General features: G+C 46.0%; 1 protein-coding gene across 6 annotated transcripts in view; it reads right to left on the reverse strand.

The window, feature by feature from the left end:
* Positions 1-18050, reverse strand: part of LOC104563421 (calcium-activated potassium channel subunit beta-2) — a 146585-nt gene that overhangs the window by 45743 nt on the left and 82792 nt on the right. For 3 of the 6 annotated variants that reach the window (XM_062005592.1, XM_062005588.1, XM_062005587.1), the window contains exon 2: positions 4863-5757. The exons of the other annotated variants lie outside the window; for them this stretch is intronic. In XM_062005592.1, coding sequence (XP_061861576.1) covers positions 4863-4936 — 74 coding nt within the window. In that variant the 5' untranslated portion in view covers positions 4937-5757. The remainder of the gene's footprint in view (positions 1-4862; positions 5758-18050) is intronic. 6 annotated transcript variants of the gene reach the window in all.

The raw sequence follows: 18050 nt of genomic DNA on the forward strand, positions 1-18050 counted from the left end.
GAATCAAAATCTCCAGCTTCTGTTTTCAGCTTTTCTATCAACTTCTGTTTAGAGGCAACCAAGCACATTCCTTCCCAACTTTTGCCTCCTGCAGGCAAAGCAGAGCCATAAATGGGAATTGAGATGTCCTGTGGCTTTAAGACTGTAGAGTGGTGGAAAGCTTTGGTGAATGCTCCTATGGAGATCTAAAATGATTGATCTGCAGGCATCTGAGAACACTTAGGACTTCATTTTTGTTCTTATATCTGTTATTTCACTTATGGGGCTGTTAATATCTCATAATGTACATCAGGATGTATCTTAATGATTAAAAAGGGTCTATCTCTAACTAGTGAGAAATGCAATTAAATCATGTAGTTTCTGTACCACAGTCAGATAAGTCGTATTAAATGGCTTTAATAACTTGGCTGAAGGCTTGTTTTGAGGTGGTAAAAGCACACCATCACTCATATCAGCATGTTGCTACAGCTCTGGAGCTGGTGTGGGGCAATGCAGAGGGGCAGGAGCTATGGAGGGCAGTCAGATAAAGAGGGAGGGATAAGCAGTTTTCCATGTCAGATGCAGGATCTTAGAGGACAGCTAGGGAGGGAGAATAAGACCTGGATAGGACATGGGAAATCTAATAAGGATGACAGAGTTGGGGATGAACCAAAGGATGGAAATGTACACAGTGGGAGAGGAGAGGGCTGGAGATAGGATAGGGTAGCAAGGAAAGGTCTTTTTCTTTCACACCAAGCTCTTGTGCTGGCAACAAATCCTATCCAAGAGCAACCTTTGCTTCTAATGCTGACCTGCTAATAGCTGGGAGGCAGCCTGCAGTGCTGAGACCCAGCAGGGCTGCTGGCAGCAGCGGGATGCTTTCCAGCATGCTCTCCCACCTCTGAAACTTTCAGTGATTCTCAAAACCACACAGCTTCACTCAGACTAATTAATTGTGTATTAGCAGACAGAGACACTAGTTTTAAGCAGAATGAACTCAATCATGAGCGTGTGGGAAGGACATGGATGAGCTTAAGCTATTTCTGAGACTTTTCATTCTTTCTTCCCTCTGAGATATATTTTTGTCTTCCCACCAGCCCTTACAAATCAGCAGTTGAGTTAAGAATTAGAAGCAGAGTAAAAAATGGACAGTTTTCCAAGCTTGTCACATCTCTAGTGTGGAGGGCTACTGTTCAATTCAAACCTAGTACAGAAGCTAATTGCTGAGAAACAGTGGGATCTTTCAAAGCTCTAATTAAAGGCAATTTAAAACCTCCACTGATATTAGCAAGAGCATAAAACTGTTGCTGGACACATACCAGTTAGCAAGAGCAGCTTACCAACTCAGGGGTGCCGATGACCTGTTTTAGAAATGGATGTGGCTCTGCTGAGCAAATGGGAGTTAAATTGACTGACATTGTATAGAAATTTGGCCTGTTATCCCTCCTGCACACTCCTGGCAGTGCAGCTGGGAAATGATATTTCTGAGCACTAAGGGGCAGGTACATGTGCTGAAGGGGCGAGTGTGGTGCTAAGTGAAGCCAACTTGATCTGGACCCATCCCAGTAAAGAATATTGATGTGTGCCTGAAGCACAAGGGCTACAAGCATCTGTGGGGCCGCATCAGGAGAACAAGTTTTCTGTACTGGAGAAGTTTTACCTAAATGAGAAGTACTTTTTTAACTCCACGCTTTCCACCTTGCTTAATTTCTGGTGAAACACCTACTGAAATTGCATTGCCTCATACTTTTGTTAGCAACTAAATATTCCCCCAACAGTGTTTGCCTGTACATGGGCACACAGAAGTGAGTCCCTGGCCACATGGGAGCTGGAGGGAGTTTTGCCACTGAGTTCAACTGGAATTAAAGCTGTTCCTGTAAAAGTGCATTTCTATGATTGCACTGTAGCATCTCTGCTCTAGACCTCTAGTTAAATTCATATTAAGTCTAGTGTCAAGCCACCTGGCAGTAAATTAATGGGCTATAGTGTAGCTACTGCCATGATGCCTCTTCTGTTAAGAGAGAAGCAGTGTTGCTGTAAGTGGCTTATGCCTGGAATAATGGTGCTTGCAGCTGCATAGGGGAAGCTGCTTGTTGCATTTAAACAAGATTATATGAGCCAAAAGGCATGGCTCGGCCCATGAGACACTGCAGAGCTGTACTGTCCCAAAGGAATGGGAGTAGAGGCTCTGGGCATTTCCCTTCTGCATCATTTCAGGGGGGTTTACACAGACACCTTCACTGATTGGTTTTCTGCCCTTCACCCTGAGGGGCATTACAAGCATCAATACTTCTGTTTGTAGCCTCTGAACAAGCATGCAAAAAGCAGGAGGCTCTTTTACTACCACTGCCCCTCTGCTGGCACAACATGCAGCATCTGACTTCTCTGACTTACCTACTCGAGGACCCTTAAATATAAAGGGAAAATAGTGAGTCCCTCTGGACAGGTGCAATACTCTGTTCTGCTGGGCTGCCTCTGGGCTTTTAAATAGCAGCCTGGAAGGCAAAGGTCACTACTTCCCAACACCCTGCCCTTGGCATGCAAAGGGGCACAGAGGAGGAGATTTCTCTAGCTTGTTTAAAGGAGTAGAAAGGGAAATAAGAGACATTTACCAGCTTTGAAGGCGGGAAGGATGCTGAGGCCTTCTGCTTTCCTTTGCCATTGCTGTGGTCCTTGTCTGCCTTGGGCCCCATGTTGCAAATCCTACAATCCCATCTGAAGAGCACTGGCTGCAGGCTCCCTCCAGAGCCCGTTGATGCAATCTGGGTCACTCAGAGAAGGCTGTCAGGAATGATCCTACATCTCCCTGCTGTTCTGGCATTAAGCTTTGCCTCCCAGGGGTTCGAAGGGCTGAACTAGTCCTGAGTCTTCCTCCCAAACCTGGTTTGCTCAACCCACTGCAGTTTCAGGACTCTGGGCTGTCCCAGGGGTGACCAGCTGAGGTAAGGCAATGCTGGGGCATCATGTTGGAGACATGGGAAATACTCTTTGGGATCCATCTAAGCATTTTTTTGGGGGTAGGGAGAAGTCGAGGGCTGAAGCTAGCACAGAGTATCCATGTGAGGCAAAACCTACCTGCCCTGCTAAGGGGCTGCTTGGGAATAAGGAGATTTCTAGGAAGGCAGCAAAGCCCTCCTGGGGAAAGAGAGGGTTTCAAGTGGGACTGAGTTTGCTTGCAACTGAGAGCTAATCTGTATGACTGTTTCATAAGTTCCCCCGGTGCCTGGACTCTGTGCTCAGCAACAGACACTATATGTGCCGAGAATAACTGATTCTCAGAAACACCAAGTAAGAATATACGCATGCAGAGGTCTGGAGCAAACTACATCAGCTGCTTTGTGTTTTAGCTTTAGCTGTAAAAGAGTCTCTCCCCATTCCAACATCAGTTTAGTACCAAGGGACTAGACATACTGCCAAGCAGCACAGCTCAGTGGAGGCCAGCCTTCACCTGGCAGTTCCTCATGAATCCTCACCTCCTCCCTGGACCTTACTTTCAGTATTTAGACAGACAAATGCTTATGGCAACAAAGCTAACTCCAAAAGCCAGTGTTTAGACAGTTTTCAACCTCCTACTCATTTTCTGTAGTCAAAATTCACAAGCAAAGGCAGAATGCAGGTACTCCTCCAGCCCAGGGACCACATGTACAGAGGCTATGCTAGCATTTATCCCTGTGTTCAGACCAGCTTTGTAGAACAAGTCACACAAACAATGAATTTCTGAGGTTTTCCAGGCTCACAGTGACTGTAAAGCAGTGGAAGTGAAAGCTTAACTTCCTATTTGGACACTCTGTTCAGTTGCAGGTTTTTATCCAAATGATTTTTTGCTGCCTCAGTTTCCCCAGTTGTGAATCCCTAGCCTTATTTGCTCCCCTTAAAAAGCACTGGATAAGATATGACTCATTCTAGCAGCTGCTGCTTCCACACATGTGGAAAGGCAAACTCTGAATGCTTTCTGGGGAATATGTGTATCTCAACCCAAGGCTGGAATAACGACAATGTTGTGAAATAGCATGATGTTTATAGCCTGGAGGATGTGTAGAAGTTTGTGCTCTGCCTATAGCAAGTTTGTATGCTGCTTCCTCATCTCTTCTGTTTTAAATGCGAACATATAACTTCTACATCACCCTTAAATTGAATAAAGACCATAAATACAAAGTCAAACAAGACTGAATAGCCTATTAAATGCATTGAAAGCTGGCAGCCGGTCTTAATCTGTTGCTACTACACCTTTTATTTGGCTGGCACAGCTGGGAAGTGAAATGAGTGCTGTACAAGCTCCTGTGTGTGAAGTTGAAGGGGATGGACAATGAGTTATCTGCTGGCTGTGAGCCACTGCTTGGAATTTCCTGACACTTGTTTTTCTTGCAGTGCAGAAAGTAGCTTGCTGTCAGTAGGGCTTCCTGTGCCCCTTCCCTACCCATATGCAGTTTCCCATCTCTATCACAGTGTTCTGACTATTTTGCTTTCCAAATGAGACTCACAGACTACTCTAAGCTGTCCCTCCAGAATAACATCATGGGATGCATCACTAACACATTACTGTAAGCCTCTAGCTGCAGCCTACCAATGCTACCAACAGTTAATTTGTACCTCAGATGAACGAGTAACTTTTATCTCAAAACAACACTTGAAACTGTCTATAAGGTGTCCCTCACTTGAATCCTCACTTAAAGCCTGGCTTGTGCCAGCCTCTTGCCACATGTAAGTGCTCTAGCATATCCTTTTCCAGGGTGTACTTAGCAGCAAAGCCTGCATTTGCTCTAACACATGCTTTTATTATCACTCCCCAATACTTCACAGCAGCCCACTTAAGCTCTTGGCACCCCCCCATCCCAAATGCCTCAGCATTTCCTGCAGCATCCCCCAGTAAGGATCAGGTTTACCTTAGCAGCAGTGGAGCAGCAGTGCCCAAAATGGAGATTTCAATGGGATCTGACAGGGAGATTTTCCCTCTCATCTACATACTTGTGTAGTTTCCACTTTTGAGAGAATAGCCTATCTACAAGCAGGAGGTTTCCATGTATCTTGTCTCTAGATATCTCCAAGTATTTCTCAAGGCTCTCAGTTCCCAGGCAGTTTGAATTTCTTTGTTTTCAAATAGAGGCAAAGCACCAGTGTTCAGTAGTTATTGAGAAACGAGCCACCAGAACAAAGTGAACGTGAAGACCCTCTGAATAAAGTCAGTCCAAAAAAGCTGAGCTTTCTCTCTCCAAATTTAGTTTCATGAAGCTCCTTGTTATTACCACCTTTATAAAAACTCCTTGTCCCATCCACTCTGCCTGTGCATCCCCAGCTGCCTGGGCTCTTCCGGGGCATGATGGCCATCCCTGGGAGGGTGGGATGCCTCTTGTGGAGTCGCTGTCTTCACTGTCATTTGGCAAGATTCATCTCTCTCAGCTGCTCCTCAGAAGAAAACTGCAGGAGTCAGGCAGGAAAGCAGGGTCAGGGTTGGGGTAGTCCCAGTATTGCACCAAGCCTGTGGCCAGCACGCAGAGAGGCAGCACCTCACCTGCCTGTGCAACCTTTACTTTCTGAAATGCCAGAGCTGAGTGGAAGCAGACGTGCGGCTCTTTCTCCAGCACTCACTCATCCTTGTATATCCTTGCACACGCTGGTGTGAAATCGGGGGCTTCCCAGCCTTTCCCTCAGTCACGTCCATGGGACCACTTTGTCCTTGGCTGGTCTTTGCTTTCCCCAGTCAAGAGCGTACCGGAGAGAAGCTCCCGTTAGTCTCGGGCTGCTCACAGATTTCCTGTGCTCTCTGCTTCCTACTTGCTCCTATGGCAAAAAAATAAAAGCTACTTTTGCTGGCGTGCTCCACAGTTTGATGCAAGAGGATACTTCTTCCCCCCCCTCCCCGCCTTGTTTAAAATGTAAGGTCTTGTGAATTAAGAAGCTACAGCCTGTCTAGATCTTATACCAGTCAGTGTCTGATTCATCAGAGAATCTCCTTGGTAACTAGCTGTTCCTCTCTGATGATTTGCTACAAAAAAGCTCTCCTAATTTAAAGATAAAATACAGTGAAAGCAGCAAGAGAAGCTATGCTATATAGATTCCTTATACAGGCACATATGCCTTGTGTGCATGCAGCTATACTGGATGTTTTTTGGGATGTGTGTGGGAGGCAGCTTTTCCATGCAAGAGCGTGGTATCACTCTGAGGATGGGAAATGTGCCCTGGCTGCACCATCTCTGCTAGAAATCTGTTTTGTTGTTCCAGGGCCAGTAACCCCAGTCTGGAGGGTAAATGATTCCCCAGGAGATGATGATGCTGGCATCTAACGGGGGGCTCAGCAGTTCATGCTTTAATAAACAGGATTTCTGGCCTGGTGTGGGACTGATTACCAATTACAAAGATTCAGAGAGAGGGTGACTTTCAGCAGGAGGTGTTCACTGTGTATCTGATGCTGCCTCATAGCCCTCCTGCTCTGGTAACGAGCTCTCAGTGCCTGACCCCTCTTCAGCACACAGTTCTGGGGGCTGCTCCAGCTGGGGGCAAGGTGCTCACTGAAGATTTGTGGTTATTTGCCTCTTATTTTCTAGGAATCAGCATTGCAGGAGAAGTTGATCCAAGGTGAAGCTGAGAAAGCTTTGTGTTTCAAATAGTAACTGTTAAAGTTGGTGTAAGGAGTTTGACCCAGGAATGTCCAATGGAAGGAAGCTGTGTGGTGAGAGCTGCCTGGGGTTACAGAGGGATGAGGCAGGGGTATAGGGTTAGAAACAAGTTTTCCCACTGCTGTGTTCTATGCACCTACAGCCAGACAGCTCTGACTCCCTGTGTGTATGGCACAGGTGGGATGATGCTGCTGTGCACGAGGCTTTCCAGGATGCTAAGCCCAGCATGAGGGAGAAGGGGACAGGTAGATAACCCTAAGCAAGTGGAGCTGAAATGCTTTCAATTCCTCTTACCAGATAAATTAGGAACCAGAAATCATTCCCAGATTTCTCATGCAAAAACCATTTCAGGAGTCCTCAGCTGCCTCTTGGCAGAGGCTAACAGAGTACAGCTGATAACCAGACAACTTACCTTCCCTACATTTTTTTCACTGGCCTGATGTGCTCCACATTCCATGACATGAGTTCATCTGAATCAATACAGCAAACAGCAACAAAACACCAGACCCATGGGGTGCCTTTTACCCCTGCAAGAAGCCTTTGAGCTCACTGTTCAAGCTTGGCCACTCCTGTGGGTAGCTCTGGCAGTAGGGCTGTCATGTATTGGGGATGTTGGCAATTTGGGGTGAAATCTGTGCTCCCATAAGTGTTGTGACATCTCTAACACCAGGGCAGGAGAGACCCAGGGTTTAATACTCTGCTTGGGTAGGGATAATCCATCCTTACTCAGATTCAGACCTGTGGTTTCAAGGTGTTTACATCTTAGCAGGCAGAAGCTTTGTGTGAATATGCTGCTCTTACCAACAAAGCCCACAGTTCTCAAATGAGTATTTACCAACTTATATGAACTGATTCTTATAAATGAGGGTTAAGATAATCAAGCTCACTCTTTTTATGCAGTTGAGCCATGTAAGAAACATCATGTCCTTCTAGATAGGGGATGGGATTTTAGATAATTGAAGTTGCAACAAGTGAGGCCTGACTCTACCCCCTCAATTGGGGTAAAAGGGGAGAGAGATGCTTGCCCTTCCTCCTTGCTTTCCTGGTGCCACTATGGATGCTGTGGTATGGGAGGGTAGGAAAGCTCCTGCTGTGTCCTGCCTTGCTGAGTGGTGAGTGCTGCTGTTTCCAGGCCTGAAGGGAAATACAAGGGGAAGCCTCTCCTTTGCCTTTTTCCTGCCTTTTAGTTTTCTTTCTGAGGCTTGAAAGAAAGAGCAAAGTGTTAGCTGCTATCAGATCTCCATGCCTGTGCCTCTTGGTGAGAGGGAAGCAGAGAAGCAGATGGAGTCCCTGATGGGAGGGGGATGTCTATGGGGCAGATCCCAGCTGGCTTTATCTCCAGGCTCCCTTGATGGAGGGAAGGATTGGGGGAGGTCAGGAACAACAGCACTGATGCCTGCTGTTGGAATGTCTAATAGCTGGTGCTGCTTTGTGATTAGAGTGTTGGCTGAAGCCCACAGGCTGGGAAAAGTAGCCTCAGTTTTGTTTTGCCCAGGGGTAGCAGAGCTGTATCTTCCCCAAGCAGAGCATCAGGACAGAGTCTGTGTACCATGTCCCACTGTGTGACTCTCATGGAGCAGGGGATGCCCCCCTGGAGCCTGCCCTGCCCCGTGACACAGCAGGCAAACCTAAACACAGATTGTTTACCCTTGCTGTAGCTCAGAAGCAGCCAGAGGGAAATATCTCAAATGTATGTTGCACATTTTAATCACGCTGTTGTGACTTGGAGAAATGGAAAAGCATCAAAACCTGCTTGTTTCTCACTCCCACCCAGTGCCTGCAGCCCTCAGTCAGCTCCTCTGTAGATGCCTGCAGACAGCCTCTCCCAGGCTGTGTTATTGCCTGCCTTGGCTGGATTTGGTTACAAATTCATAGTTATCTTTCTTTCATTTTTAAAGAGCTTGTGTGCAGTGTTTTGATGTTCCTGTCTCCTTTAGTTATGTACTTCTATTTTGGGAAACAGCAAAGGTGGCTGCAGCTATTTATAGCAGGGGCAGGTGTGTGGCTCCAAGCACCTACAGGCTGGGGCTGCTGCCTGAGGGTGGCTGGTGAGTGTGTGCCCTGCAATCACAGGGGCACCTGCTTTGGGTTTTGCTTTTCTGAGGCTCTTCTGCTTTTTTTCTATTGGTGGTCTAATCCTGAATTGGATCTGAACTTAAAGGAATGTCAGTGGCAGTAAAAGTTAAAAAGGCAGTGTGCACAGCTTTGGTGAGGGCTTTTTATGAATTGGATCTCTTGAGATGAAAGCTTCATTACTGCAAAACAATGAGCCTGCTGCACTCTCAGTAGTACAAATGGATTTCATTTGTATTAGGAAGATACAAGCTTATTATTTTTAGTCTATTCCTGTAGCATCAGGAATGTTTAATGTGATAATCAATGTAATTGAGGAACTGAAAGTACAGAAAGTTGCAACACTCTTGGGGATGATAATTGACTACAACTGTAGTGCTGTGGAAAGGTCTGGGGAAGGCTACAGGTGTGAGTAAAACCAGATTCAGATCTTGAGTGTGGATGATGCTGTGTCACAGCAGGGTCTGTGACAGGGCATCAGGCAGCTCCAGCACAGCTCCTGCATCAGGGACCAGACCCTCCGTATGGGCACCATGATGTCTCTGCTGGAAGGACATAGGGGGAAGGAGCTGTTGCCTTTCTCCTCTGACACCTGAGGGCTCAGGAAGGGGCAGTGTTCTCTCCTGGGATCTGGTGGGAAGAACATCATCCAGAAGAAAGCATAGATGTAGAATTTGGCAGCTACATTTGTTTGAGCAGGTCTTGTTGAGTATTTGTAAACTTTGGTTGGTTCACCATTCAGCCAGTTCACTGCCCTTTCCCCCTGCCTCGAAATAGCAAAAGGCACATTTTTGACACCAAAATCCGCCTGCCAAATTCACCAAATCCCAGGATGGTTGGAAGGAACCTCTAGACGTTATCCAGTCCCACCCTCCCTACAAAAGCAGGTCACATAGGAACATGTCCATGAGGGTCTGGAAACCTCCAGAGAAGGAGACTCCACCCCCTCCCTGGGCAGCCTGTGCCAGGGCTCCCTCACAGCAAAGAAGTTTCTCCTCATGTTCCAGGGCACTTTCCTGTGTTCCAGCTCCTGCCCATTACCCCTTGTCTTGTTGCTGGGTGCTACAAAAAACACTGGTCTCATCCTCTTGACACCAATCCTTTAGGTATTATAAGTGTTGCTGAGGTCCTCTCAGTCTTCTCTAAACAGCCACAGGTCTTGCAGCCTTTCCTTGTAAGAGAGATGCTTCAGTCCCTCATCTCCCAGCTCCTCCTCTTAAGTACAGGGTTGCTAAAGCTTTTCAATTAAATGCTTCAGAGCCTTTAACACAGACAACACATAGCTCTCCTCTCCAGCCCACTGCTCACAAACTGTGAAACTGTTCCATGAAGCTTTCCCCCTGGAAACTCAGCTAGCAGCAGGCACCCACTGTGAATAGTTTCAGCCTGAATACTATGGGAAGCATAAACAGCAAACTTGTCAGAGGTCCTGCCAGCTACATGTGGCTCACCTGCAGTGCTTTGGCCACTGCTCACATGAGCCTGGATATGTGCAGCTCTGGCTCTGAGGAGCTGCTTGTTGCCATCTACTAAATTAAGCTTCTACCTCCAAGCATACTCACTGCTTGTTGCAGTCCTTCTGTCATACAGTGGGGTGTTTTGTTTGCTGGTGATTTACTGTGTGCATTAGTCTGTGGAGAGGCACCAGGGAGAGGAAGGTGGCTCATTGGCTCTGCCCAGGCTGCTGCTCCTGGGGAAAGGAGGCTGAGTGTGGGGCAGCTGGGCTCCCCTGTGTCCTGCTTCACATCAGCCTGGGTACTGATGGGTGAGAAGTGTGTGGGGCCCATGGGAGCTTGATTATGTTTTAGATACAGCCTCCAAAACTGCTAAATTCAGAGCAAGCCTGATAGAAGCGACAGCCTGCAAGGGTACACTCAGGTTTGTTTTCAGCCCTCTCTGTTTTAATTTGTTTCACTTAGAAGAGGGATATTTTCTCTATTAGAAAAGTTGCCTTATTCTAGTGGCTTTCTAATAAATCATGGCTTTAGAGACCAAAAGCCTCTGGTGCCCTTCCTTTTGGAGAGAGCTGCTGGAGTTCCCCTCTTGTGCTGCGACAAGCTCTGAGCCAGCAGCGTTCCAGATAGTGCCCAGCTCTGCCCCATGGCACAGGGCTTCCTCCTTCCTGCTGCCAGTCCTGCACTGACAGCTTCCAGAGAAGCCAGGTCTGTCCATTAAATGAACTTCTGTTAGCACAGGCAATCAGTTCTGCCTTCAGTTACATTTAAGCTTTCAGCAACCAGAGGGTGCTTTGAGGGAAATGACTGAAGGTAGGGCTGCGTTCACGCTCCTCATGCCATTGCTTACACTACAGAGCAATTATCAGGGTTTAAAATTCCAATATCATTTTGAAGGCATATATGCCTAGAGGCTTTCCATTTGCGGAGATGTTTCTTTTATTGTACCTACTTGCCTAATAACTTTTACCATTTTAAACACATCGAGGTGTTTTAGAAACCTGTTTATGATCTTTGTTGGAAAACAAATGCAATCCTGCCAGCTCCCCACAGAATCCTTGCTCCATCACAAGCTGCTCCTAAGGCCTGATTGAGGTTTTGTGCAGGTCTAATGAGGTAAAAAGCCCTGTACAATGCTTCCTGCTCCCTTTCTTAATTTTTGGCAGAACATCCTTCAGCTGGCAGAGCATTCCCGTTTGCTCTCTGTCACTGAGAAACCACCAGCTTTCCCCTATCCATTCAACCCCTCAGGGAGCAGCAATCACTCTTGCAGTAAGTTTTCACCCCAAACACCACATCATTCTTGCAGCCTGTTCCCAGTGCTCTGCAGACAGACTAGCTCAGGGGGTGGGAAGGGCGGACTTTCTCCATCAAGCAGCTAAAGAACTAATTTGCTGCTAGTGTTTGGAGGTGATGTTTTGTTGGAGAGTAGGGTGCTGGGCTAGGACTCTGCACAACTCCAGGCCAACCCAGAAGGGCTGAGAACTGAACTGGGACCTACTGGAGGAGGTAATTTAGAGAGGTAATTTAGAGAATCCTTCTCCTTTAACAAAGGATAGACTTTCTACAGGGAGGGCAATGTCCAAACCTCACAGTTCAACACTTCCCTGGAGTGCCACAGTCCTCCAATATCAATAGAATAACTATCACAATTGTTTATGATGTGCAAAATGCATTTGAAGCCACATGAGTAATTTCCATAGTTACCATAACCACAACCTTCCTATGTAGGAATACAAATGCCTGAACAACACATACCTCATAGTTCCATGTTCATATGCACCCTTGTATAAAGCACAGACTCTTCTGGCAGCCAGCATTTTGTTTCTGGGCTTCCACTGCTTGGCTTATAAGCACTTGCAAAGCCTTGATTACCCATGTGTAATACCCTTGCACTAGATGTGTGCTTCTGTGGGATGTCTTTAAGGTGATGTAGAATTCTATTTGCAATCCCGTTTATAAATAATAATACAAACCACTTGCTGCTAAATGTGGCTGTCAGCAAGCAAATGCCAGGAGCCAAAATGATTATGATTACTATTATTTGCCCCATTCCAAAATCCATTAATTTGCTTGTTGTGGCGTTAGGTAATGAACACTTCTGCAGCAAGGTCACAATTCTGTTTTACATCAAATAACCATCTTTTCTCATGTATGATACATGAAGCATATTTCTTGCTTAGGGGCTAATGTTTTATTAAAATAATTTTCCTTTGTTCTTTCTTTCAGAAGAAGTCTATTATGGCTCTAAAGATTACCTGCATGACATCTCTTTTTTAAATTCAATGCATAATTATACAAAAGACATTCATGGGATGCTATGTTAATAAACCTCTCCTAATTGTCTTTGAACGAGGGGACACACTGATATTATTTACCAGGCAACACAGATTTAGCTGAGCTTTGTAGAATTTCACAGTCACTGACACACATATCAGATATGGGCAGAGCGATGATGGAAATAACGTGAAAGCAAACTGTTCGAGCCAAAAAGACTAATGGAAGTAGTAAAAATAGTGAGGATATGAAAGCAAAAACTACTGAAATAAATATCTGAGATGAGAACTCGCAGCAAAGATTCACTGCAGCTGCAGAGGTGCCTAGCTGAGTGTCAGCCTCGGTTCATTTACAAGGTGACAGATGTTTTGAATGGGCAAATGCTGAAGGAAGAGCTGGTGTCCCTGGGCCAGGTCTGCTCACAGAGCTGAGCCACACTCAGGTGTCCTTGGAGTATCACTGATCTGCTGCAGTTCTGGCTTTGGGGCTCGTGTTTAAGGATGATTATGCAACCCTGCACCTTTTGGTTTTTTTAATCTTTGATAAGGCAGCAAAGCCTTAACCCTCTCCTGGCAGCACAAAATACAGTTTTGATTGACTGTCTCTGTACTGCTTAATCTGCTTCATCCACTTCAGCTGGTTTTGTCTTGTCTCTGGCTCTTCCCGAGCCCTGTTTTCCCTTGATGGGCTGTAATCACCTCTTGCTGGGCTTCCCAGCTCTCCTGCCAGCCACTATGCCCAGGTGTCTCTAGTTCTTCCAGCTGCTCCTAAATATGCCCCTATGCTACCCTGAGATGTGATCTCATTGTCTCCTTGTTGTGGCTGGAGGAATCCCAAGGATGTCCAAAACTGTTGTAACATCCATTGTGCAAGGACAGAACTGTCCTTGCACCTTAAACATGACTCTGAATTTGCAGAAGGTAAGTGCTGCTGTTACTGTTTTGGAGATAACAAATCTATTTGGCGGCAGATGTTAAGTGTTTCCCTCAAGGTCACAGCATGTTTCATAGAATCGTCACTTGATAAACACTTCATTCTCGGCAAAGGATGTGCTTCAGGCTGTGATCTTATCCTAAAACAAAAGCTGAGCTTTCATTTCAGTCCAGTGGTGTATTTTGCTCACACTTAAGTGGAAAATCATTAACTTTGCCTTCTGATATATGTTTTTAATTCCGTTATTCATAATGAGTTCATTGCTGCAGTGGCAGGAGTGAAATATGTGATACTACTGGAGCTGCTTTGTAAACTCAGCATTAATTAATGTCCACTTTTACCCAGTGTTAACAATAGGGATGCCTAATCTTTCAAAGCCCAAGGTGGGAAATTCTTTTTTCTAACCAGCAAGGAGTGAAGATTTGTGTTTTAGCCTTTTGTTTAAAACTGCTTCTTTAAGAGTTTTTAAGTGTTGTTGGGCAGTTGAATGCAGCACCCTTGTTGTCAGCCCCTGTGCTGTCTGACTGGGATTGCACTCAATCTACTGGCCTTGTCTTATTGTGTTTCTCAGTCAGTGCAGGGAAGGACACATTGCTTCCACAGAGATCATGATAAACTTTTTGTCAGAACAGCTCTATCAGCCTTTATTCCTCTTCTGGCACAGTTTTAGTTAAATGTGCTGTATCTCTTGCTAGGCTCAGACTCTTTGGCTCCTGTTGTATGGGATGGACTTCTGGGTCTGTGAGGTGCTTTTCCTTACCTATGCATTGCAATAATGACATGTTGCAAGTTTTGTTTGTCTTTGGCTCTCTGAACAATGCAATTTAGCAAAACTAGCCAACCAGGGATGAAAGCATGACACTCAAGTTGTTATTTGAGACTTGCCTTAATACCATCCCTAGGTTAAACCCAGCTCTTCACAGGGGAAGGATTTACTGAAATGGTGGTTTGTTTTCATCACACCTAGCTGCTGCTTTGGATGTGCATGTGTGCCTCAGCCCTGTCAGAAGGAAAGAAGGCAGCTGAGGGCTGGGAAACCCTGGCCTGTGGCTCTTGGTAGAGACTAGGGAAAAGCCAGGCTTGATGGCTCATGACTTACAAACACAGCCCTCTGCATTCAAGTGTCCCTCTAGGTCAGCAGCAGGATTAAGTAGAATTCAGGCCTTCAGCACCACACTGAATGCCTCTGCTGTGAAGTCTAAGGGAGCAGCTTGCTGTCAGAAGTCAAAGGCTGGTGCATGGCAGTGTGTCCTTTCAATGTAGACAGCAAGCTGAGAACTTCATTAATGCACTGAAATGCAGACAGATTCAAACAGGAGATGCTTCCTCTTCTGAGAGCCCTGAAAACTGTGTGGGAATGGGATCATGTTGCATGGCAGACTTGGGAATTTATGTGACCTTGCTGCTGAAAGCTTCCTCTTGTTGCACCAGGGGAATCTACTGAACTTCTGGATGGAGTCTTCATTTTTGCTGTTAAACTGCTGAATAAGCAGCTCTGGAAACAGTGAATTTGAGCACAAAGTTTCATTCTTAGATGAGATTTCTTACTTGTTTCATTTTAACAACAGGGCATAGATCTCTGTGTGGGGACTAGATCCCCTCCTCTATCTCTGCAAGGTGATGTGGGACTTGGATGCACATCTTCCCTGGGATCTGTATGCTGCCTGTATGCCCCTGTCCCCTGCCTGGGTTCTGAGCACCCTGTCATGCACAACAGGCAGCACGAGTTGTCTGAGTGACTTTGGTACCCCTCTCCAAGAGGAGATGTCCTAAAAAACCTCCTAGTAAACAATTTCTCATCACTGGAGAAAGGCTATAATTTACCAGGAGAGTAATGAGGGGGGGGTTGCCTGTTTCCTGCACAGTGCTGAACTTCAAGGCTTACACTCTGTACGCTTTGGATGGCGGTCCTAAAAAACCTTTTGCCATAGTCCTGGTGAGAAAGAGTCTGTCTGGAGATGGCACAGGACAGCCTTGAAGTGTGGAGGGTGTGCTAGAGGGGATCTGCTCCTCACCTTGTAGTCATGACAATCTCTGATACCTTGCTTTGTGTATCATGTGTCTCAACTTGAGGAGCAGCTTTGCTGTCTGGGACAGATGAAGCTGGGGAATCCCTTATCATAGCAAGAGTCATCTCTTTGCTGCTTTTCAGCTTTCCAGCCTTGCTCTGTTCCAGGTTGGAGCTCACCCAATGTTTGTGCAAAGCAGCAACCACAAAACCAGAGTCTGGGGAAGCTGTGGGTCAGGCACGTGGAGCACTTTGAGCTCTCGTGCACCAGGGATGTGCCACACACTGTGTGTGTGTCTGCTCTGCCCCAGGAGAGAAGCTGGGGCAAACTGCTCTTTCATACCTCTGTGCCATCACATCAGAAAGACAATGGGAAGTGGCAGTTATTGCCTTTTTCCATCCTTGCTTGGCAGGGAGACAGCACTAGTTGTTACAAGCCAAGCCTGCCATCTCCTGACCCAGCAGCTTTGAGGGGAAAACTCAGGGGAATGCCAGACCCTGCTTTAATTTTTGTGTGTAATTTGGAACATGTGGATTTTGGTAAAGAAAAACCTAACAATGAAGAACAGTAATTATTGCACTCTGAGGGCAATGACATTGGCCTCTCCATACTGCATCTCACGTACTGGGACTAAAGGGGGGACCAGATACAAACTCCAGTGGCAGCACAGGCAGTTTAGTAGTACACCATATTGCTTGTAAGTGTGCTTACTTTAGAGCTTCCTCTATGCTCACAAATATAACCCTGATTTCATATCATAATGTGTTTTCAAAGCCCCCATTTGCCTCCATGGTGAATTCACAGACAGAAGTTTATACAAAGAAATGAATTGCTGAAACTCCTAATGAATTTGGTTATCCGTGAGGCTTTTCTAATAGAGATAATATACGTCAGCAGAGCTGGCAGCATTTGTACTGGGACAATTTTTCATTGAGTCCAGAGTTAAATGTTCTTTGATAAATCTTGTCAGTGCTGTCACTCTCAGTCTTGACGGCATGAATAGCCATTTAGCTCACAAAATGGCAGAGCCTTTCAGTGGCTCATGGGTTTTGGCATCATGCTCAAGCGTCCTGCAGCCTTTCCTATCTTTTGCCAGTCTCTTCAACTAATTCACTAACTTTTTTAAAACAAAAGAGGCTCCTGCAATGTCTGACTTAACCTCTGCTGTTGACTCGTGTGATGGATGCTGCCTGCTTTCACTGCAGGACGTGGTCACTGCTGCAGTTTGTCTGTCTGCATTATCAGAGAACTGTAAAAGGAGTTTAACAATTTGTTCTTAGTTTTTAGCTTGTCTTGTATCTTTCCCTTTCAAAAGCTTTTGAATCAGACTTCCTCTTCAGCGTTCACAACCGTCTGCAGCTCTGGACCAAACTGAAGCTAAAGAGATAAACCACACTGTATTTTTTGTGCAGAGTACATCAAGCTCATTCATTCTGGGGGATGCTGCTGCGTGCTGGGGCACTGCCAGCTCTGAAGCATCACAGTCTGTCTCAACCAGACACCTATAGCCTGAGGCTGTAAGTCCACAGCCACAGCATTTACTTGCTATGGTAATGCCAATGACCTCGTGTCCCTGCCTGGGCTTGAAGTCACCACGATGTAACACGGAGTGCATGCCCTACAAGTGAAAAGCAGGGAATTTGGAAGCAGCTAGCCTGTGCCTGGTACCCAGGACTAGTGCTCATGCTCCTTCCTTGTCATGTGCTGTGCAGGACTGGTGGAATTTAGTCCCAGTGTGCAAGCTAAACACTACCAAGTGGCAGGAGGTTTTTTTCTTTACTTCTTTTAAAGTATCCGTTGCTGGTCTTACGTATCATCATGGTCAGCAGCACAGACAATAACTTAATGAGCGTGTTAGCATCTCTGGAGATGTCAAACACACACCCACAAGAAATGCTATACAATTTAGTGAGACCTGTGCATCAGCACAGGTACTGACCTTCTGAGAAGTCCTTGGATGATGTGAACTGACTCTTATTGCTAGCGGAGAAAATAAAGTTGAAGCAGTTTATACCAGCTGAGCACCTGGTCATTATATCTAATGCTGTAAAAGCTGCTGTGGAAGCACAGGCTAAAATGGCTATTCATCTTTGATCCCTCAGCAATACAAGAGTCTCTAGTAATCTCTAAGATTACGGTTATAGAGAGCTCAAATTTTATCTACAGCCTGCTAAACTCTGTTTACAAAATCTTGTGTTCAAAGAGGAAAGTACTGCAGGCACAGTGTTGCTGTGGGTCTCCCGTCCTTCACTGTGCTCCTTTTGGGCTTTGGAGTGTGTGTATGTAGTCCTTGAGAGTTTGACTTTGCAGTGCTGTAGGTGCTCTGAGCTGAAGGTCAGCACTGCTGGCCCTTGCATCTGGTGTTCCAGGGGAGCTGGGGAAGGGGTACCTTACATTTACCCAATCACCCCTTCTCAGGGAGCAGTGATGGAGCCAGCCTTGGCTTGAAAGGCACTGTAAAACCAAATTAGAGGAGTATACTGTCCTACAAGACTGGGGTTGGTGCCTGACTGTGTGGTGAAAGGCACTCATGTCTCCAGGTGGCTGTAATTATACCTCCTCTGCAGGGGAGGGTGTACAATGCAACTGCACAAATAAACAAAATGATCCAGCTAGTAGGAGGCCTAGTTGCAGACTTGTAGTTTCCAAACCAACATACACCTCCAGTCACTGTTTCTAAGTTCCTTGTGTATAAATACATGTCTTACAAA

This window comes from Colius striatus, chromosome 12 (assembly GCF_028858725.1).
Source record: "Colius striatus isolate bColStr4 chromosome 12, bColStr4.1.hap1, whole genome shotgun sequence".
NCBI lineage: Eukaryota > Metazoa > Chordata > Aves > Coliiformes > Coliidae > Colius > Colius striatus.